The following is a 24,074-nucleotide window of genomic DNA, read 5'->3' as shown; positions in this document are numbered from 1 at the left end:
TAATCATAGGATTCTACATTTATTAGTTTTGTGAAGTGCATAATTTTACATTTCTGAACATTATAGCAGGTTGCCAATCTTTGCACCACTTTGAATTCTTATCAAGATCTGACCGAATATTTATGCAGTTTCTTTGAGACAGTACTTCACTATAGAAAACTGTCATCTGCAAAAACTCTGAGGTTACTATTAATATTGTACTCAAGGTCATTAACGTACAACACGAGCAGCAAGGGTCCCAACTTCCGTGTGTCATACCCGAAGTTATTTCTACATCTGACAATGACTCTCCATACAAGATGACACGCTGCACCCTCTCTACAAAAAAAATTCTTAATCCAGTCACAAATTTCATTTTATACAATCTTGTCTGATTGCAGTTTTTTTTTTTTAAATGATAACGTCCTGTTCATCTGCTGGGTGGAGTATCCACATTTCATGAAGCCTGCTCTTCGATGAGCAAGCTCCTTATGCAAATCCTCAGAATTGGAAACTGTATGTGCGTAAGTGCAAGGGTCTTAAGTATACCCTCACACCGTGACAGATAATGACAATTCCAAGGCTGTAAATATTTGGTGCGAGTTGCCTTACACTAAATGGAAGACCACGAGAGCCATCATTATTCTGTCTAAACATAACATCTGAGAACAGAATAAAACCATACCTTCCTGTTTACATGGTAAACTGGCTGTTATTACGAATGAAGTGGAGATATCTAAAAACTCCATTATTTTTTCCTATCCTTGGGCCCACAGTCTGAAAGAATCAAAATACGTCCAAAAACATTTGGTTTAAAGGCTGCTGATTCCAGAACTCTTTCCTCAAAATCCTCCACAAAACAACTGCCCACCTAAGAAGAGAGAGGGCTTCCAACAGAGGTCCTGTCGGTCTGTGCAAAACAATTCTTGTTAAACATAAAATAGTTCGAGACAAGAGCACACCGGAATAAAGTTGTGATGTTTTCCTAAATTTTATTATCAATCAGTGTCATGCAGTCTGCTAGTGGAGTAAGTTGAATTCAATGGGAATTGTCTTGAAAAAGATATAACAAGATGAAATCAACAAAACTAAAACAAGGATTATGGAATGTAATCTAATCATATCAGGTGATGCTGAGGGAATTAAATTAGGAAATGAGAGACGAATAGTAGTAGACGAGTTTTGCTATTTGGCAAGGAAGCCAATCGACAATGGCTGAAGTAGAGAAGATATAAAATGCAGACTGGAAAAAGGAAGAAATGTATTTCTGAAAAAGAGAAATATTTTAACTTTGAATATAAATTTAAGTGTTAGCAAGTCTTCTCCAAAAGTATTTGTCTTGAGTGTAACCTTATGTGGCAGAGAAGTATGGATGATAAACAGCAGGCCTACAGGCAAGAGAATAGCAGCTTTTGAAATGTTATACTACAAGAGAATGCTGAAGATTACAAGGGTAGAATGAACAACTAATGAAGGATACTGAATTGAACTGCAGAGAAAAGAGTTTTATGGCACAACTCAATCAAAAGAAAGGATTGGTTGATAGAACAAATGAGGCATTAACTAGAAGTTAATTTGGTGATGAAGAGTAGTGTGTGTGTGTGGGGGGGGGGGGGGGGGGAGTAAAAATTTTAAATGGAGACCAAGGCTTGACTAGAGCAAGCAGGTTCATGTGAATTTAGGTTGAAATAGTTATGCATAGATGAAGAAAATTGCACAAGATGACTAGCATGGAGAAATGCAGCTTACCAGTCCTCAGGCTGAAAACAACAACAGCAGCAGCAATAACAGTAACTTAAAGGAATGCAGAATCTCATTTCAGAATATTTGTAAAGTGCAGAGAAAACAATGAGAACTATCTAATACATGATGAACTGTAGTTTATGTCTCATTGTTAAGACTTACAGATGCAATACATGTCACTGTGAGCGGTACTGCATGCAGTGCAGCATAGCGGTTGTGCAGCTGGCTGGCATTCTGAAGGTCTCTACCAATCTGTAAGGCCCTATGTGAGCCACCATGAGATATGTCAGTGACGGAAGCATGTGCCGCTTTAGCCACTGGGAGGGTACTGATCCTACTAGCAGCAGCATCAATTCACTGAAATGGAATCCACCTCTTGGGAAGGTACCCAAAGTCGACAAACGGGAATCAAGGGATAATAGTCTGCACTGACTTCCTCGCCTCTGTGCTGTCTCCAGAGCTATGCCAACTGCCAAATCTCCACAAACTGCAATGTTTCTGGTAGAAGGCATCATTTGGAAGCACAGAACACCCTGTGTAATGATCTCTGAATGTGAGAAACTTTTCCAGTATGAACCTGTATCAAAGATAATTTCATGTTGCAATATCAAGCACTGAGCGATAACTGCCTACCATACACAAACAAATGATCTCACAGAACATTTTAATAAGACTTTGACAGACATGCTCTCGATGTATGTTGATGTTGAACAGAGAGATTGGGGTAAAATACTGCCTGTCGTGATGTTCACAAGTAAGGAAAGTAAGACACAATAGGCTTTGCATCATTCTTTCTGCTCAACAGTCACAAAGCTGAAATGACAAAGGATATGGACCCTTGATGCCCAGGAGAAAGACCAAGAGCACTGGATTCTTAAACCTGTGCGGAAAGTGGCATTAATGAAAAAGTTACTAAAGATGTACTTTGGGCCATACTGAATCCTTTGTCAGATGTCACATAAGAAGTTGAGGATTATGACCCTTCATCAAGAAGACAAAAGTGTAGAGGTCTTGCCTATGTTCTCCATATGAAGCATTCCTGCAGTTCTGACACGCACTTTCACAAAGGGAAACTGAAGAATCACTCAACAACTGTGAATCTTCAATGGGTGGGGGCTACTTTCAACAGTGCAGGGGATATGACAATGCGATCAAAATACAAGGGTCTACCAGTGCTTCCATAACAGGACCATTGACAGGATAGAGATCAGGATGCTGCAGCTGATTCCAATAACAGCTTCTGAAACAGTGATGCTGTTTCTCCAGGAATGGAAGCAATCGTGTGAGCTGTGCCGCATGTAGTGTGACTTAAGAACTAGCATTGCTTGCTGATGTGCTGCCATGTTGCCAGTTCAAACCCAACCACCTGAAATTATTGGTTATTTAGTAATTATCATTTCTGGAAAATTCTTGAAATTTTTTATGTTTGTTATGTTTGTGTATTCTGAAATGCTTGATTTTGCTCGAATAGCAGCATGCTCTGCCCAGGACGTCAGTTCTGGTTGCATATTTGTGTTCGTAATAATCATGCTCACAGTGCCAAGTGTTGGACTTCACTGATAACCCAGCTTTCAGACTTGGATTTGATTCTAATTATGCCATAATAATATCATCTATATATTGATCAAGTAGTAAAGGAAACAAAAGAAAAAATGGAGTAGGAATTAAAATCCATGGAGAAGAAATAAAAACTTTGAGGTTTGCCTATGACATTGTAATTCTGTCAGACACACCAAAGGACATGGAAGTGCAGTTGAACGGAAAGGACTGTCTTGAAAGGAGGATATAAGATGAACATCAACATAAGCAAAATGAGGATAATGGAATGTAGTCGAATTGGATCAGGTGATGCTGAGGGAATTAGATCAGGAATGAGACACTTAAAGTAGTAAATGAGTTATTTGGGGAAAATAACTGATGATGGTCAAAGTAGAGAGGATATAAAATGTAGACTGGCAATGGCAAGGAAAGCGTTTCTGAAGAAAAGAAGTTTGTTAATATTGAGTGTAGATTTAAGTGTCAGGAAATCTTTTCTGGAAGTATTAGTATGGAGTGTAGCCATGTATGGAAGTGAAACATGGATGATAAATAGCTTAGACAAGAAGAGAGTAGAAGCTTTCGAAATGTCATGCTACAGAAGAATGCTGAAGATTAGATGGGTAGATCATGTAACTAATGAGGAGGTACTGAATAGAATTGGGGAGAAGAGGAATTTGTGGCACAACTTGACTAGAAGAAGGGATTGGTTGGTGGGGCATATTCAGAGGCATCAAGAGATCACATATTTAGTATTGGAGGACAGCGTGGAGGGTAAAAATCGTAGAGCGAGATCATGAGAGGAATATACTAAGCAGATTCAGAAGGCTGTCAGTTGCAGTAGGTACTTGGAGATGATGAAGTTTGCACAGGATAGAGTAGCATGGAGAGCTGCGTCAAACCAGTCTCTGGACTGAAGACCACCACCACCACCACCACCACCACCACCACCACCACAACAACAACAACAACAACATCAACCTTCACATAGTCTTCTGTCTTCAAGTTAGGTTTAAAGAGTTTCCTCTCCATATTCTTCCCTGGAAAATTTTCCCATCACAGTTCTCTCTGTCTAGTACTTTAAGTTTGTTGCTAATACCTGATTATGAAATACAGACTAAGTAAGGTGGCATATTTCCACTTCTGTTGCATTATTTTATTGGTACACAGCTAGTTCCTGCCTTTTAGGGTATTTTCAAGTGATTTTCTGCAGTAGAAAAATGTTCTAAATGCATTAAAATATCATTAGCTTCAAATTTACATGTTCTAGTCAGTTTGGTTCACACATACGATGTCTTGTCAGTTTGACATTTGAATAAGGTGCCTTACACTGGAGTAATATTTTGTGTCAGTTGTTTTCATGATTGCACAAAAGAACTTTATTGGGTCATGTTCACCAGAAGGAATACAGTTCTCTATCTCCGAAATGAAAATGGCAAAGCAATAAATTATTTTTCAAAGTGATACACTTCCAAGAATTATCAAACACTTACCCCCATGTGCTTGGAAGAAGGGTCAGGGTCCAAATAATGTGGATTGATATTAAAAGGTACAAGTGAAAGTGCCTGGAAAGTTGGTGGATACACTATAGGCATATCATTTGTTGTGCAAATGCTGACAGTAGCGACATTTGTTCCAGCACTACTTCCTATGTAAGGCATCCCATCCTGGAAATTAAACAAATAAGAATAACTGCATTTTGTAGTGAGAAGTAAACTTTCAAAAGATTTCATATTATTTAAATTGTGAGTACCTTTAACACTCTCTGTTGAATAGGTTCCACAATTTTGTTGTCATATAGGCTCTTTAGTAGCTGAAAGGTATTTCCTCCTCCTATAAACACAGCCTCTGCCTTGGCTACTGCTGATACAGGATTGTCCATTTCATGAATACCTTTAACTTTGAAGCCTATTTCAAAAAATTAAATTAAGTAACAACAGTACATGGCAAAATGAAAGCCTAAAAATACACCTATCAGTGAACACCAAACTCAGAAATGAAATTTAAAATGTGTGTGGCTGGTTAGATGCAATTGAAAACTAACATTTAAACTCCAGAGCTCAGATTTATTTCTTGCAAATCAAAAATAAGCAGGAAGGCAGCCACTTAGAGGGGAGCTGGAAGAAAGGAAGGACAGGAGTGGCTAGTAACCAAAACATTCTATGGTTCATGGCTTGATCACAGAAACTATTTCAATTTTGAATAAAAATCATCATCAATGGCTGCTGAAAACCTCTGTTATACAGAAATATCCTCATTCTGTCAACAGACTTGCAAAGAGGATGAAAGAGCAGATAGAGGCTTGGTGCACACTTTTGCCCTTTGAGTGGAAACTGCTCCTAGAGGACAGAAAAATCAACAACATGAGGCTGCAGAAGGCAATCCCTGCATTAAAGCCAAATAATGTGTATCCACAGGGCATATAGCCTACAACTGGAAAAAGTGTCATTATTATCTCTACAATGTCAAAAAAACTCTGATTAGTGCCCTGCCACTCACATCTCCAGTAGAGGATGGCCATGGGGGAGATAAATGCAGAGAAAAGATTGGGTAACCAACATACAGGAGTTGGAGTATGGAATTTCAGAAGTCTTAATCTGGTAGGGAGGCTAGAAAATCTGAAAAGGGAAATGCAAACGTTCAGTCCATATGTAGGAATAATAAGTGAAGTAAAACGCAAACAAGATGAGGATTATTCTCATCAGAATTGACAGCAAACTGATGACAGAAATGGCAATAGCTCAGGTAAACACACAAACAGTAGATGAAGAGACAGAAAAATTGCACAACAATATAAGTGTACCCATTCGAGGGGACAAGGGGGGCCATGTCCCCTCCCCAACCCCCTCCCCACTAACTCTTAGGGAAAGGAAAAAATATAGTGTTGCCAGGCGTCTTTCTATGAAGATAATGATTTAAAAATTGGTATTATGCTGGTTTTTAGCAAGCACAGAACTGGAACTTTTTGTGGCTACTTACAAGTCACCATTTGACTTCCAAAATATTAAAAGTAATCCATACTTCCACATCTAAGCCCCCTCCCTCCCCTACATCCATTGCATGGGTGGCATTGTGGTGATACGAAAAGCATAATTCAGTATGTGAAAGGAGGTGAAAAACTAATAATCATGGGTGTTTGGAACAGTGTGGAATGGGAATGAAGAGAGGACAGAATTACGGGGGAGAATATGAGCTCAGAGCTAAAAAAGAGAGAATAGAAAGAAGGGTTCTGCTGTCAGTTTCAGTTATTGATAGCAAAGGAATTTCTCAAAAATGAGAAAAGGAGGATGTATACTTGGAAAAGGCCTGGAGACACTAGAAGATACCAAGCTGTGTTACATCACGGTCAGATAGAGATTTCAAATCAGATATTGGATTGTAAGGTGCAGCCAGGACTAGTCATAATTTAGTAATAATGAAGTGTAGACTGAAGTTTAAGAGAATCATCCAGAAGAATCAACCAGGAAAAAAGTGGGAAACTGAAATACTGAGTAATGAAGAGGTGTGTTTGAAGTTTTCTAAGGCTACAGACACAGCAATAATGAACGCCACAATATATTATTCTCAATGAAGTGGAATCGGAATCTCTAAAATGGGCTATCACAGAAGTTGGAAAGACAAGTACAGGTACACAGAAGGCAAATGAAAAGCTATCTTGGGTAACAGAAGATACACTTCAGTTGACTGACAAAAGAAGGGCATATAATGTTCAGCAAAACAAAGGAACACAGTAATATAAGTCACTTAGGGATGAAATAAGGAAGTAATGTAGGGAAGCTATGGCAAAATGATGCAGGAGAAATAATCTGAAAAAAAAAAAAAAAGTTGTCTGAAGGACTGATACAATACATAAAAAAGTCAAAACAATCTTTGGTGAAATTAAAAGCAAAGATATCACTGTTAAGAGTGTAACAATCATTCCACTGCTAAGAAGAAAGCAGACAGGTGGAAAGAGTACACTGAAGGCTTCTACAAGTGGGAGAAACTCTCTGATTACAAAATAGAAGAAGAAATGGGGGTTGATCTGAAAAATGTAAGTGACGCAGTATTAGTCAGATACTGACAAAGCTTTAGACAACTTCTGATCAAATAAGGTGGAAGAAACAAATAAAAATGATTTGTAAAATTACTACAGGAAGTGGCAACTGAATGACATTCAAATTGTTTTACAAGATCATTTACTGTGGGAACACTGTCAGACTTCTGGAAAAATATCATCCACACAGTCTCAAAAATAGCAAGGGCAGATAAATACAATAACTATCACACAATTAGCTTAACAGTTCATGCGTCCAAGTTATTGACAAAAACAATAAATAGAAGAATGAAAAAGAAAACTGAAATTCTGTTAGATCACTACTAGTTTTGTTTTAGGAAACATAAAGGCACCATAGAGACAGTTCTGATAAAGGAAGCAAGCCACCTTCATAGGGTTCGTTGACCTAGAAAAACCGTATGACAGTATAAAATTGTGCAAGATGTTTGAAATTCTCACGAGAATAGGTGTAAGCTATACGGAAAGTTGTAAAGATAAAAATGGAAGACCAAGAACAAATGCCCATATTAGAAACAGTATAAGAGAGATATTTGATCTTTCACCCCTACTGTTCAGCTTACACATCGAAGAAGCAATGATGGAAATAAAAAGAAAGACTGAAGAGTGGTATTAAAATTCAGGGTGACACAATATCACTGAAAATATTTGCTGGTGACATTTCTATCATTAGTAATCATCACACACTACAGATTGAGAATAAACCAAAGAAAGATGAAAGTAATGGGTAGTAGAGAAATGAGATTAGCGACACACTTAGCATTACAACATCAACATGAAGTAGAACAACTAAAGGAATTCTGCTATCATGGAAGGAAAACAACACATTATGGCTGATGTATGGACATGAAAAGTTGATTAACACAACCAAAGAGACCCTACTTGCATCAAACACAGGCATGTATGTTTGCAGCATTGTATTGTATGGAACTTAATCACAGATTGTACAACAACAGTAAACGTGCATTTGAAATGTTGAAAATGGGGTGGACTGATAATAAATGAAGCGGTTCTCTGCAGTTATCGGCGAGAGAGGAGCATGTCAAAAACATTGACAAGAAGGGCGGACTGAATTACAGGTCACGTGTTAAGACTTTAAAGAATAACTTCTGTGATATTTGAGGGAGCTGCAAATGATAAAAACCGTAATGGAAAACAGAGATTGGAGTATATCCCGCAAATAACTGATAATGATGGATGTGAGTGCTACTTTGAGATGGACAGGTTGGGACTGAAGAGGAATTTGTGGTGGGCCACATCAAACCAGTTACAAGATAGATATTTTAGAAAAAGTGACTTGGGTCAATTCATTTGAGGTAGATTACTCTGTTAAATATGTGACACAGGTAAAAACACTGCAAATAATGTTTATATTATTGCACACATTAGGGAAAAATCAAGCAATAGAAAATCCAGGATAGGATGGAATAATGATGATTTTATGAAATGGACAGAGTGCTATTCACGATGTACACACACACACACACACACACACACACACACACACACACACAAGACCACTCTCTGGGCAAAGTGTCTGGCTTCTGTGGCCAGAGACAGTGGTCATGTGGGTGTCAGTTCTTGCGTGAACGTATGTTGCCTACTTTAGAAGAAGGCTTTTTGGCCAAATGCTCAGACATTTAGCAGTCTTTTTAGTGTGCCTGTCTGCAACTCAAAATCTCCTCAATATGATGAGTAGAAACACGTTCTTTTCATAATATTGTCATACATTAGGGAAGGAATTTATGGTTCTTTATGCCAAGTGCTCTTGAATGACACAGTTAACTTCTCAGTACAGATAAAAAAACTACTCACCCAGCAGCAGCAGTAGAACACGTATAAAAAAAAAGGTTTTACTTAGTCAAGCTTTCAGGGCCAGTGGCTCCTCCCAGCAGGAGGGTTGAAGTCCTAGGAAGAGAGGTGAAGGAACAGGACCAGAGAGGTTTAGGAAAAGGGGTAGCGTTTGGAAAAGTCACCCAGTCACCCAGAACACGGGTCAGGGAAGAAGTCTCCCCTGACCCGTGTTCTGGGTGATGGCCTTCTCATCCCAACTCGTAAGTCTCCCCTGACCAGGGGTTCTGGGTGATTTTTCTGAACCCTACCCCTTTTCCTAAATTTCTCCAGTTATTTTCCTTCACCTGTCTTCCTATCCCTTCAAACCTTATGCTGGGAGAAGGAGCCACTGGCTCCAAAAACATGCACACCCAAAACCTTTTTTATATGTATGTTCTCCAGTCGCTGGTTGGTGAGTAGATTTTTTATCTAGTGAATTATGTTAATTGTCAAAAATTGATTATTTTTTACAGTTAACATCTCAGATTTCTGAGACAACTTTTTTTTTAAAAAAAAGTCGTGGTTTACTTTATGGTATATTGGAATATAAAGGGCCTTTGTTTCTGTGTTGCAGATATTAGTTTTAAAAAGTATGGAGCAATACTGACATGTTCTTTATTTTGCTCATCATTTCATCATTTATATCTTTTCACAAAAGAATTTTCAGCAAAACACGCTTAGCAACAAGTGTTTTACATGAATGACATGAGAGACTTGTATCTACGGAGTATAATGTTGCCCTGTATCATCATTAAAACAAGCTCCTCAGCCCTATAATGGCAGCAGTTTCAAGATCTGGTATTAAGTATATGATCCAGAAACATATTGCAGCTGCCTATTTATTGTTCCCACGCAGATAGGATTAGACTGATTAATGTGTGCAGAGAGGTATTTAAATAGCTTTATTCATGTGTTCCATTTGCGGATGGAATGGGAAGAAATCCTAATATATAGTACAGTGATGTGTACCCTCTGCAATGCTCTGCAAAGTGGTTTTCACGCTACCATGTAGAGATAAGAATGGTACCAGACAATGAAAATCTTATAACGGATCATTTAGAAATTCTTGCTAGGAAGTAATACATGATGCCAAAGAAATAATTTTCAGTAATATTTCTAATGATAATATCATATTAACTGCTGGAAAACTGTCACTGGTACACACACTTTTTTTTTTTTTTTTTGTAAATAATACTACTATGGTAAGAGAATTTACTAACCAAATAAAGTAAATAATACTCACCAAAAGTTTCTAATGCTTTCCTTGCTTTGTTAGTGTAGGCATCGTAATCTTTTAATGCATAGGGAATGAATAGTATGTTTGACACATTCCACCTGAAAATATTGAATTAAGCTTTTAAGGAAACCAAAATGTGTTTAGGATAGTTTCAGTTCATGATCTTTTCAGTGAATTCCTCTTCTGACAGGCAGCACAAAATCTTTACATTTTTGTTTACCATTATTACTATTATTGTACATTGTACTGGTAAATTCAGGGGCACACAGCCCGCAACTGAGCTACTGGCCTGATTGTAGGTAGAGAACAGCCTCTCTTCACAAAGTCAGTAGGAGGGGAAGGGTGATGGACTCATCATCGCACAGCTGCCGCCCCCCTACCCCACCCCAAAGGAAAGATCCCAGGTACTGTAATCATTTGGCATCAGGCTGAGTGGGCCTGAGGCTGGAACAATGAAAAAGCCCTGCCCCAATCCGGGATTGAACCCTGGATCTCCAGGGCTGGAGACCTGTGGTCTATCTGCTACACCAAGATGGCCAGCATTAGTACTAAATCATTCAATGATAGTATCTACATTTGCAACTGTTTATTCTTCTCTTCCTACTGCAACATCGTAAGCTTCAACTGTCTATATCCTAAGAATTTGAGAAAGTATTCTGGCTCCAGTGTCTAACAACTATGGGGTGTGTGCAAGACAGGTGTGTTTGTTCCTTTGCTAGTTCATATTCTCTATGTGGTTTTGATTTCTTTCACTTTCTGAAGGCATAGTGTTAGAATTTCTTAGAGACGTGCCCTTAACTAAGGCACCTTCTCTAGAGCTTTTCCAACCTTCAGTACTCTAGCAGCATTGCCCCCCCCCCCCCCCCCCAAAATCCAACATAATTGTGAATTATGAGTTTAGTTTACTAATAGTGGTAACAATTTTTAATCTCTACTTGCTCTACTTGACTGACTCTTGGCACTGAAGGATTAGTTGACATATGTTGAAGGGAAGAAATCATGAAAGTCAGTAAAACATTCATGTGATCATTAATTCCCAGAATGGCTTTGAAGTCTGAAAAATGGGCGAGCAGCACCTCATATAGTACAGTGCAACATTAGAAAAGTGTGCATTTTATTTGAGTGATTGCTCACAATAGTTCTAAAAAAAGTCCTCACCTTGCACCCCCCCTAAGAAATGGTACACTTTAAATTGGCACTGGCAATAATCAGATAACACATATACATATGTGCACACATTAGAGAAAGCTGAACAAATGAAAATTAAGTTACGCTACCTACATATTTTATTTTAGTATATTTTGCACTTTTGGTGGATTTTGTATAGGTTTAGCATGGACATGGTTCTTGAAGTTCTGTAGCTTGTGGGCTGTAATTATAGCTCAGTTGATTTTGAGAAAGTTCTTGAACAGTAAGTCAATTAGCAAACTATACACTTAGATCTGTCATAGTTTCAGAATGAAACTGGCTTGGGATCTTAACAGAAGCTGTGCTGTAGTTCTCAGTGTCTTGAATAGAAGTGTTGTTTATGTGCAAGGGAGCCCATACAGATTTGTACTTGCATTTATTTGGCCCAGTAAATCTTACATTTAATGAATACTTTTTTTCCATTCTGATGCATTACTAAACCATTGTAGCTAGCAAATTTCGATTAATGATATGAATAAAGTAATATTAACAATTACAGACTTTACAAGCTACAAGTAGATAGTCATATTCACACAATATTTTTGTTAAGTGATAAAGAATGTGGCTCACACTCTCAATGTCTACCTGCTCAACAAAATATTCAAACCTAAATATCTACACATTTGATGAGATAAACATACCTAATCACCATTGCCATTCTATAGTTGCTGTCCCCTTCACCTCAAAGTGATCTTCTACAAACACATTTTTTTTAACTGGTAAAGAATTATGTCACTGTTTCAGTATATGTTTTTGTATCATTATTTGCCTCTTTAATGTATTTTATTATTTGTTTCTTTTTCTCCTGCCATTGTTTTATTTGAATCCTGCTATATATTCAGCTTATCACATTTTGCATTAAGTTGGGCCTTTGACCTCAATTTTGGACCTGATTTTCTATTCTGGAAAGTAATAATGATTTTCACATAAATAAAAAATACCGAGTTTCATGGTGATTCCATTTACATGTCATAAATTGGCTGGATAAGTCAATTCATGGTCAGAGTATGAGAAATGCCTACCACTCTCAAACAGTATGAAGTCCATTACAACAATGTTATTCAAACGAACTGTGTTCATTATTGCTCTAATTTTAATGAATATTTATCATGCACAAGAAATGTATTAAAAGAACAGCACTTTTGATTTAAAATGCGTAACTTCTAACATGTACATACTTCGATAAGAATGTCTTTATATGTTCAGAAGCATACTGCAGGTATTCTGTTCCATGAACAGTTGATGTTGACAAAAGCAGTAAGTTTTTTGTACAAGCAGCCATTTCATCAACAATTCTGCAAAACAGAAAAAAAGAAATAAAGTAAGTAAATAAATAAATAAATAAATAAGGCAAATTCCCTCAGAATTCTTACTTCATACAGAACATTAACTAGCAACATCTTGAAATTACTGACACAGAGGACACTGATTTCTACTTATGATTGTAATCTGTTGTTTCTTTCTTAAAGTAAATGAACCTTACAACAATCAGGTCACTGCAGGAAGAAAGTTAGGATTTAATGTCCCATTGATGACAAAGTCAGCAGAGACTGAGCACTAGCTCAGATTTGGAGAAGGATAGGGTATGAAATTGGTCACATCCTTTATATAAAACCATCCCAGTATTTGCTTTAAACAATTTTGGGAAACCACAGACTTTGCACATTTTGCGATTAGGTGAGAATGTGCATCTTCAACCATAGTGCAACTACAACAATAACTACCACAAATGCTTGGTTTTATCAAGAGCTAATGGCAGCAACATTAAAGGCAGTAGAAGATTAGAGAATACAACAGGTACTACTTCTGTGCCACATATGTTTGTATTTTTTCCAAACTTTAACAAACAAAGTGAAGAGTGGGACACTTACCACCAACAATTGCAGTAACATTTTACGGCTGGCCAGTTTCCAGCATAGGAAGACAAAAAGCCATATTCTTGTCAGGAAATCCCGAACTGCATCGCCAAATACAAAACCTAGAGCCACCAATGAACCCAATGACACGTTAGTTGCCTATAATATTTTCTTTACTATAAGGACATTTATTGATGGCGAAACATGTTATTGCAGCCATAATAGAAATTGCCAGTGAAAGATGCCCCCCCCCCAAAAAAAAAAAAAAAAAGTCTTATGCAGAGTAGCCCACTGACCTACATGGATTAACCAGGAATTACAATTATTTTGACTATGTACGCAAACCTATTCTGACAATCTAATTGGGGATGTTATAGTGCATCTTACCACCAGCTGCACTGAGGATATCTGATCCTTCTCTGATGGAAATAAAATGAATAGCTCAAACTTGTGTAACTGCCTGCACAGTACAAAGTTTATTTACAATGAAAGATGATGTCACTGCAGTCAGCTCTCTGGTGCCAGTCAGGCAGGACTTTATGCAATTTCCAGTGGGGGTCTCATCTCCTCCTTGGACCATACTTGCAACAGCTGCGACAAGTAAAGTCAGCAGCAGTGCCACTGCATGGCTGTAAACATTGCTTCCTTCACACAGCACATGCCACCATCAGAGTGAGGCGTGTAAAAAGTGTGACAAAAAGGGTCATTTGAAAGTCACATTTTAGCAGCTCTGCTGCAAATGCATCCCAACCGGTGGAAGTTCGTGAATTGAGTGAAAAGCCTACAGAAGTGCAGACTCCTTAGAATGCAGCCCAGCCATTGTACTTGATGCTCTGTAACAATATAATGATAAGGGAAGTTGCTACTCATCATATAGTGGAGATGCTGGGTCGCAGATAGCCATAACAAAAATGTAATATTGCTACATTCCATCCTAGATTTTCCAGTACTTGATGCTTTCATAGGCAAATGCTAAGTGAAGTTACTCCTTGACAATGGTGCTTCTGGGTCCTTGCCCAATCAAGCCACTTGCTTAAGTTTAGGGTCGCTGCCTTACAAGCAGTATAAACAAACCTTTGGGACTATGGGCTCCATTACACCCCTTTACTAGGAAAAGTTCCAGTTTTACTCACTCACAACTCAGTCACACATCCAACAAATTTCCTTGTGGTGGCTGACCCCGAAATGGGTACTTTTGGGTTTGTAGTTCATGAAACAATACATGCCATGGAATCTGAAGGACCTTGTACCAGTATAAAGACACTCTTCTCACTTGGGTTAGGGAAGGCAACTAATTTTGAAGTTCACACCACTCTTAAGGGGATGACTAGCACATGCTTCTTCAAATTTTGTCCAGTGGCCTTGGTTCTAAAGGATGCCATCAAAACAGTCCATCAGTGATTACACTTTGGACTGTGTTAGTAACTGGTTGGGCTCTTGACACTGCATCAACTGGACTTTGGCTGGATTGCTTACTTAAAGATAGCATGCACTGCTTCATGAGCACTCTGTAGCATATCTCAAACTGTCAAATAAACTGGGTCGAAAGTCCAAAATCAAACAATGTCAAACAATGGAAAATCCAGGATTGAATGTAACAATATTATGAAAAGGAGGGCAGACTGGCTTCAGCTACCAGAGACTGTGGTCATGTGTGTGTGAGGTGTGAGTTGTGTTTGCATGAGAGAGAGAGAGAGAGAGAGAGAGAGAGAGAGAGAGAGAGAGAGTATGTGTGTGTGGTCTATTTTCAGTCTTTTTGGTGTGCCTATCTGCGACTAAGCATCTGCATTATATGGTGCATAGCAACTATCCTTTTCATAATATTGGGTCGAATCTCTATTAGTTTTGAGTGTATTACCAAACTCAGAAACGATGTTTGTTCTGTAGACCCATTGTGCAAAGACCCTTGAGGCCATGAAACACATCAGTGAATGAAACACATCAGTGAAATAAAAATACATACAACACATTTATGAAATAAATGATATTCTAAAGTTCAGTCCAAAGTGGTTCTCAAGGCTGTGGAAAAAGTAAAAATGAAATATTTTTCATTTAAAATTTCGCTAAAAGGCTTAAAATAAAAATTTACTAGTATACATATTAATTATGGAAATACAGAAGCGTCCGATCTTACCCGTCGGCTTTGACCCATGACGTCACAAATACCGCGGAAACGACTATAAACAATTCCAATATGGCGGATATAAAAACATCGCATACGTATTGTAAACACTGAAATACACAAGTTTCACAAAAAGCCTAATGACTGTAACGGGACAAGCGTGGGAAATTAGGGGTTTTTGGGTGGGGAGAAACTAAATATACAGAAATGTAGCCACCGACCGCCATTCAAAACCACGCAAAACAACGAAATAAATCAACATCACAAAACTGACCAAATACCAAAAAACACATTCCTATCCATAATCGGACACTTCCCTTAACCTATATAGCTCAACAGAACCTACCGATCACATCCCCCAATAGAAAACTAAGAAACGAAAGCTTCCCTTACACCTACATACATCGGCAGTTATGCAGTTTAGCAGGTACGGAAAAAATTTTTCATTTTTTTTCAAAATTTGATCATCATGTGTCGTTATGCGGTGGGGGGAGTCTGCAGTGCCCCCCCATCCCCCCACAGGCTTCATTAGTGTCAAATCAATATTTTCGAATCATAGGCGGCCGCTGCCGCGGCCGCATTCCAAAAAAAAACTCCCAACCTAACCTCAAGTGGGCTACGCTACAGATCAATATGTTCATGAAATTGCTTCATATTACGTGTACATGTTCATTAGTGTCAAATCAATATTTTCGAATCATAGGCGGCCGCTGCCGCGGCCGCATTCCAAAAAAAAAAAACTCCCAACCTAACCTCAAGTGGGCTACGCTACAGATCAATATGTTCATCAAATTGCTTCATATTACGTATACATGTTCATTAGTGTCAAATCAATATTTTCGAATCATAGGCGGCCGCTGCCGCGGCCGCATTCCAAAAAAAAACTCCCAACCTAACCTCGTATTCAGGGCTACGCTACAGATCAATGTGTAGGTCCCTTACGTCACGGGTCAAAGCCGACGCGTGAGATCGGATGTTTCCAACCTATACCCAATACACAAAACATACATAAATAACCAAAAAAAAAACGGAACTTACCTCAAAAAAGTTCCAGCTCCACAAACTAGATTGGCCACCACACACACACACACACACACACACACACACACACACACACACATACAAAAACACACACACACACACCAACGAAAAAATACTGAACTAAAATAAAAACCCAACCCACCCAAACGTCAACCCAACCATGAACACACCACCAAAGAGCACCACAAATAAAAACAAGACATCTACAAACACGCCACAATCGCAAACCAAACTCCGCGCCGTAATGACGTCACACACCACAACACGCTTACGTCACGGGTCAAAGCCGACGAGTAAGATCGGACGTTTCTGTTGACCCTTAATTATAAATGAAAAGCAAAAGCCATCAATTATACATTCTTAAGTGCGTATGAAAGATCTTTGTCTACTGTCACCAAACACTGTCAAAACAAAAATCGTTTTTATCCCTTTATTACACAGATCACATTACTGCATTGAAGCTGTGTCACAGTCAAGTATAACATAGCATTCATACAATATGATACATTTAATAATATTTGCATGGAACAGTTCTGGTATGACATTCTTCTAGGAAATCGCTGCGGACTTACCACAATTCCTATAGTTTCAGGAAACAAAAACGACTGCGTGTTACAGTTCGTCAGTTTCCTACTCCTGTGTTAATACCTCTAACAAATGATAATGATTCATCCCCGCGAACAAGGTCCGATACATTATCGGATGGACAGAGAACATTGAAAGAAAATATTAGCTGTCCCTATCTTATTATGTATTCGGTACCGTAAGTTTTGTTTTCACGTTGTGTGTGGAGTCAATGTAGACTTATTATTAAATATAATTGTTGCATTTAAAACAGATAACTATATCACTGTTACCTATGAACAGAGAGATTACGAAACTTACCTAATTTACCACATGTGAAAATTTTGAGTTAAGTAAATACACGCCCCCTACAGGTGACACGAGACATTAAATATTATCTAATCCGAACTCTCGCTCTCCCATAATGCAACAGTTTGTTTGGAAGCGATCAGCTGCGGAACAACGAGACAGCTGTTAACGTTAGCGAAATCGCAAAACAAATTAGTAATGAGTATCTGACAGCGTAGAGACAGGTAGTGTAGTATCGCCTGTCGAGGAAAAGTGAGAATCTTCAAGCGGCTACGTTAATACTGAATACTGTATGCCGTCTAGCAATTAATTTTCGCAATGCTGAATGTCGTGCGCTCTTTTAAGTGAGAGTAATCAAAATTATATTACAGCCTTTTTAGTTGAAAAGTAGAGATGTCAGACACAACTGATGAAACAATTGACGCGAATGAAAGCCAAGAAAGTGATGATGAAAAGTGGAATTACATTCCAGATACAATTCTGCTTCATATCTTTCAATACCTTACAGCAAGAGAATTGCTTAATGTAGGCTTGACATGCAAGAGGTGGTTGAGTGTATCCTACGATGAACTTTTGTGGAAAAATTTGCTTTACTCTACCTTTAAAATCGATCGTTCGGTTGGGATAGCGCCAGGTATGTGCGAATTTATTATTTGATTTTCTAACAGGCAAACAGTGTACAAAGGTGCTTCTTTTCATTTAAATAACCCCCCCCCCCCAACAAATAACACTATATATTCCCATATTCTTTCTTTTTAAATTATTCTTTTCACTACTACTGCTATTACTATTATCACTATTACTAGTAGTTCTGAAAGCCCATTTTTTTGTGTTACTTTTTGTTGATAATAGAGTTTGCACAGAAAGTATTGTGATCGCTAATCAGTAATTACGAGATAGAAGGATTAGCATCTTATTTCTGTTTCCATCCAGATATATTTGAATTGTCATTAGCCTTAAATGTAATTTAACTAATAACTGATAACACAAACTTTCAAATGTGGAATGAAAACTTCTCACAGAGCCTAACACAATTATTTATGTGCAGACCCTATCCCTGAGCAGATTGGATCTTTGAATGCAATCCATTTTGAGTTGTGTATCCTTCAATAACCCATTCATTTGCACATTGTTACACAAGTGGAGCAGCCACTGCAAAGAAACAACCAGTTTATTAGAGCTAATCTATTCACACAGATAATCTTGGGAATTAGATCTCCTACTTCTAGATACTTTATTCTATGTTGTTGCAGAAAAAGAAGTACTTTATAAAGAACCTACTGCTGTTCCTCTTAAATTATACAGTTCTTTGAATGCAAATTATGTATCTATGTAACTTTACACAGAACACACATCAGCTATGCATGTACTGGGAAAATTAAAGCCTGGATAATATGATCATCAGTATTATGTAGAAATTTCATCCATAAGTCTAAATATTCTGATGAACTAAGGAGTATCAATGTGCAAGGCACTGTTTTCATTTGCAGTATTTGAGGCTTTCAAATTCCTTTCCTACAGTTTGATGGCAACCTATTACAGACTTTCATACCATAATATATTTCTTTGTGAATTGTAGATGGAGATGAATAGTCTATAAGAAAATCATATTTATTTCTACTGTTATGGTTGTGTGTTTCACAGCCCACCTTAAATTCAGTTTTATTATCAACCATAAATACCCTTATGAAGTAAGTGTATAGGCATATAGGTATAAGTATCCCAAGAACCTTGGAAAAGCAAGATGTTTGTTTATGTAAAATTGTTAATACATGCTCCTGTAGATTAAGTATTTCCTCGACCTTATCTGCAGTGCTACAGGTGATTGTGCCATAGGACAGTAGTGAGTTAAAGCATGCAAATTATGCTAGCCGGCCCATATGCAGATCAATAAAGTGCAAAAGATTTCTAAGAGCAAAGTAACCAGAGCTGAGCTTTTTTGTTTTGAACTTAACCATTTGCTGGTGACACCTGTGTTTATCGCATATCAGTTTGCTTGAAAACTCCATAATTGGCATTTTATCCAGTGTATCCCCATTGATCACTACTTCTGGTGGCTGTAAGTCATTTTTATATTCTTGGGATTGCGGGAATATGACCCTGGTGGTCAACTACAATGGCAGAAAAAGAAAAACCCCTTCAAATTCAGAAAACCAGGACAGTGTGATTACTGGACCATAACATGCCAAAAACAAGGGAGACCACAATGCACCAACGAAAGAAGCTGCGCATGCAGCATTAATTGTAGTATTTGAATCATCACATTTTTAAATAAAAGTAGGAAGATCACAGTGTGTAGCAGAAGAACCAGCTATAGGAGCATTAAATGTAACAAATGAAGCATCATACACAACACCACAAAAAGAATGTGAAAGACATCAAAGTACAAAAAAGCAATAACCAGCAATGACAAAAATTGCACAAATAGAAAGGAAACCAACATGGGCTTCACAGAGTGTATGAGCAGTTCCCCACTACTTAGCAAAATGTTTTTTATCCCACAGCCAATGAAAACGAAGAGGGACAAGATAAATAACAATGAACACACTGTGGTCACATGTGGGCCTCCAACCACAAGAGATTTTCAGCAACTCAGGCATCATTAAAAGGAAAATATTACATTTCTGTACCAAAACCTTCAGTACCTAGGCCATAAAAAATTAGTTGTGCTCCAGAGTGAAACACAAGTAGATATATTATGCCTTAGTGAGCATGGGCTAAACGAAGCTGAAGTTTGCAGTCTAATAATAAGATTCTGTGATCTGATGTATTACTTCTGTAGATCAAAATGTAAAGATGGAAGTGTTGCTATGTACGAGAAAAAATTGGTACTCTACAAAATACTGAATACTGTAAATGTATAAACTTTCCAGCATACATTGAAAAATGGTTTGAAGTTACTAACATAATATTGAAAAAATAAGAGTTTTCTATGTATACAGGTCTCAAAGTGGTAATATTGCAACATTTCTGAAAAAAGCCTATCAGAATTATTACTGAAGTTTAAAGGGAATGACAACACAGTATGTGGAGACTACAACATGGATGTGGATAAAGAATCAAAACAAAAACAGAAATCAAAATAAACATTACTACAGTGCAATGTGAAAATAATAATAAACATACATACAAGAGTGACTAATAAAGAGTGCTACCTTGTTGATAACATTATCAATAATACTGAATGTGGAGAAAAAGTTCTGCAAACAGCAGTCTCTGATCATCATGGGTTAATGTTTTGTATCTAGAAAACTAGGAGTTCAAAAACAGAAATAAAGCAAGATGAGAGAACAGTCAGGATTAGAAATCTACGAAACATTAACTTTTTAAAATAACACTGAGGAAAGAAGATTGGACAAACAATGTAAGCACAAAGCACTAATTAGAAGTATGATGCCTTTATCTTAGTACTGGTACAGGTTAACAATCGGAGAAGCAAAAACCAGTTTAATAAATACTCATAGGAAATTCAAATCATAAAACAGCATGGAACATAATCTATGCTGAAAGGTGTAGTCAAAAGAGTGTGAATAACAGAAATTTGATTGTCAATGAGAGCTGATAACATTATAGTTACATATGGCACCAAAATTGCGAATCTACTCAACAACAATTTTATCAATGTTTTGAATAATTTGAAGTGGGAAAGAAATCATCAGGAGTAAAATGATTCTAGAACACTTGGGCAACCATCCTACTGCATGTTTTTGGAATAAACAGAACTCATAAAAATAATTTAAAAATTAAAATCCAAGAAATCTGCTGGAGATGAAATATCATATTATCTAATAAAGCATACGAATGAAGAAATAATTGAACCACCCTTTGGATACAGTGAATTGCTCATTTGGAGGAGTAGTATTTCCACAAAAATTAAAAATAAGCAAAGTAGTGCCAATGTATAAGAAAAGTGATGAAGATGGCTGGAATCACTACAGACCAGTATCTTTAATCTCTGGTTTCTCAAAAATACTAGAGATGCTCATGTGCGGCAGTATGACCACATTCCTAGAGAAACATAGGGTTCTGATTCCGGCATGGCATGGTTTCCAAAAGTGGAAATCTACAGTAACCACCATCTTGGCCCTGCATTACACAAGACACTTTGTATCTGCCATGTGTCTTCATTTTTCTAAGGCTTTTGGCACAGTCACCAATACAAAACTAATTGAAAAACTTGAAGACATGGCATATGTGGACAAGCAGTTCATGGATAAAATCCTGTGTCAGTAACAGAAAGCAGTATGGGACAATAGAATCTGAATCCTGAATAGAATCTGAAATCAAGGATATTAAGTACAGTGTAAATCCAGGATATGCATTTGACCCACTTCTTTTCAGCTTGTTTGTAGACAATATCAAAGTCAGTGAGAAGGATAAAAAAATGCTGTATGCAAATGACATGGCATTAGAATGTAAAAGAAAATGTGGAAGCACTGGAAAGAAGTGCTTTTATGTTGACCAATAATACATTACAGTGGCTCATACAGAATGACTTAATGATAAATCTAAAAAGGATAATGTTCATGGTGTTCACAAATACAGAAAAGGAAGATCACATGGATATATTCGTAGATGGAACAAACTAATTACAGTTGACAATGAGCTCCAATAAAGACAACATTATGTAACAGCTTCCACAATGTGCTAACAAAAAATTCTATGTACAGTGTACCATGATCTATTTGAACCATGTTTACAGTAATGGAATTACTGTTTGGGGAAACTCCAGCAGCAATGACACAAAAAGAACTTCCGTGTTGCAAAAAAGACCTTTAGGACCATTTTGAGTAAAAAAATTGACAGACTCATGCAGAACTGCTTTCCATGATCTAAAAATATTGACTTTTCCATCTATGAACATATACAAAACAATAATTTCATTAACAAAAAGCAACACATTACTAGAAATAATAAAACAAGAAATAAATAAAAATAAATAAATAAATAAATAAAAATAAATAAACATAAAACAAGAAATAAAGGCCAGCTGGGAGGTATACCATACAGACAGACTGAGAGCTTCTGGAAAGGTTCCTCAATACTTACAAGGGAACCTCCCCATCACACCCCCCTCAGATTTAGTTATAAGTTGGCACAGTGGATAGTCCTTGAAAAACTGAACACAGATCAGTCGAGAAAACAAGAAGAAGTTGTGTGGAACTGAAAAAAAATTAGTAAAATATACAAACTGAGTAGTCCATGCGCAAGATAGGCAACATCAAGGAGAATGTGAGCTCAGGAGTGTCGTGGTCCCGTGGTTAGCGTGAGTAGCTGTGGAACAAGATATCCTTGGTTCAGGTCTTCCCTCGACTGAAAATTTTACTTTCTTTATTTTCGCAAAGTTTTGATCTGTCCGTTCGTTCATTGACGTCTCTGTTCACTGTAATAAGTTTAGTGTCTGTGTTTTGCGACCGCACCGCAAAACCGTGCGATTAGTAGACGAAAGGACGTGCTTCTCCAATGGGAACTGAAAACATTTGATCACAAGGTCATAGGTCAACTGATTCCTCCACAGGAAAACATGTCATATATTCTATACGACACTGGTGACAGCATGTGCGTCACATGACAGGAATATGTTGTCGACCCACCTAACTTGTACACTTAGCGAATGGGTTAAAAGATTCTTCTACCTTGCCCGATTTAGGTTTTCTTGTGGATGTAATAATCACTCCCAAAAAGTGATGAAAACATAAGAGTTTGTCACATAAACTGAAAATAAAAAATTAAACTTTTCACTCGAGGCAAGACTTGAATCTAGGACCTCTCGTTCCGTAGCTGCTCTCGCTAACCACGGGACCACGGCGCTTCTCGACTTCCATTGTCCTTGATGTTGCCTATGTTCCCATGGACTACTCAGTCTGTATATTTTACTAATTTTTTTCATAGTTCCACACAACTTCTTCCTGTTTTCTCGATTGATCTGTGTTCAGTTTTTCAAGGCCTATCCACTGTGCCAACTTATGACTAAATCTGAGGGGGGTGTGATGGGGAGGTTCCCTTGTTAGGTGTACAGCTGGTAAAGTATCTTCCAAAGAGTCTACAGGACAGTATGAGTGAAAGAACATTCCAGAAACTTCTAAAGGATTATGGAAAAAGAATTTTACAATGTAGAGGAGTATAAGTGTAAAGAATGAGGAATGCTGTTATTACTTGTATGTGTGTACTGTAATCTATTGAAACTATTGTAGTATGATGAATGTAAATAACCTGTAGTGTGTTATTTTATATTGTAATATGTAGGCTAAATATTTCGAGATATTAAGTTATGTTGACCTGTCCTATTTTACACCAAGTGAGGTACTGCAGTGGTAGCACACTGGACTCTCATATGGGAGGACGATGGTTCAAACCTGTGTCCGGCAGTCCTGATTTAGGTTTTCTGTGATTTCCATAAATTGCTTCAGGCAAATTCTGGGACGGTTCCTTTGAAAGTGGATGGCAGACTTCCTTCCCCAACCCAATGGGACTGATGACCTAGTTGTTTGGTCCCCTCTCCAAATCAACTAACCAGTCCTGCACATAATGTAATCAAATGGGACTAAATAAAAATCTATAAATCAATCAATTGAGACACACTTCTGACAGCATTTGAAAAGTCCCCAGTGT

The 24,074-nt window shown here is 37.6% G+C and overlaps 2 protein-coding genes across 7 annotated transcripts in view; one reads left to right on the top strand and one right to left on the bottom strand.

Moving 5' to 3' along the window:
* The window catches only part of LOC126263220 (alpha-aspartyl dipeptidase), a 45,535-nt gene extending 27,983 nt beyond the window's left edge, over positions 1–17,552 (bottom strand). Inside the window, exons 1-6 of one of the 5 annotated variants that reach the window (XM_049960292.1) lie at positions 17,475–17,500; positions 13,442–13,548; positions 12,749–12,865; positions 10,389–10,480; positions 5,012–5,166; positions 4,752–4,925 (exon numbers count right to left, since the gene is read on the bottom strand). In XM_049960292.1, coding sequence (XP_049816249.1) covers positions 4,752–4,925; positions 5,012–5,166; positions 10,389–10,480; positions 12,749–12,852 — 525 coding nt within the window. In that variant the 5' untranslated portion in view covers positions 12,853–12,865; positions 13,442–13,548; positions 17,475–17,500. Of the gene's footprint in view, positions 1–4,751; positions 4,926–5,011; positions 5,167–10,388; positions 10,481–12,211; positions 12,473–12,748; positions 12,872–13,441; positions 13,549–17,161; positions 17,352–17,474 lie in introns of those variants that run through there. The other 4 variants (XM_049960291.1, XM_049960294.1, XM_049960293.1 and 1 more) reach the window with 4 other exon arrangements.
* A 31-nt stretch (positions 17,553–17,583) lies between these two features.
* The window catches only part of LOC126263219 (F-box/WD repeat-containing protein 5), a 113,477-nt gene continuing 106,986 nt past the window's right edge, over positions 17,584–24,074 (top strand). The window contains exons 1-2 of one of the 2 annotated variants that reach the window (XM_049960289.1): positions 17,584–17,752; positions 17,834–18,096. In XM_049960289.1, coding sequence (XP_049816246.1) covers positions 17,856–18,096 — 241 coding nt within the window. In that variant the 5' untranslated portion in view covers positions 17,584–17,752; positions 17,834–17,855. The remainder of the gene's footprint in view (positions 17,753–17,833; positions 18,097–24,074) is intronic. The other variant, XM_049960290.1, reaches the window with a different exon arrangement.

The sequence above is a fragment of the Schistocerca nitens genome, chromosome 6, assembly GCF_023898315.1.
Source record: "Schistocerca nitens isolate TAMUIC-IGC-003100 chromosome 6, iqSchNite1.1, whole genome shotgun sequence".
NCBI lineage: Eukaryota > Metazoa > Arthropoda > Insecta > Orthoptera > Acrididae > Schistocerca > Schistocerca nitens.
The sequence above is the reverse complement of the archived record's forward strand: the minus strand, read 5'-3'. Positions and strand labels throughout refer to the sequence as shown.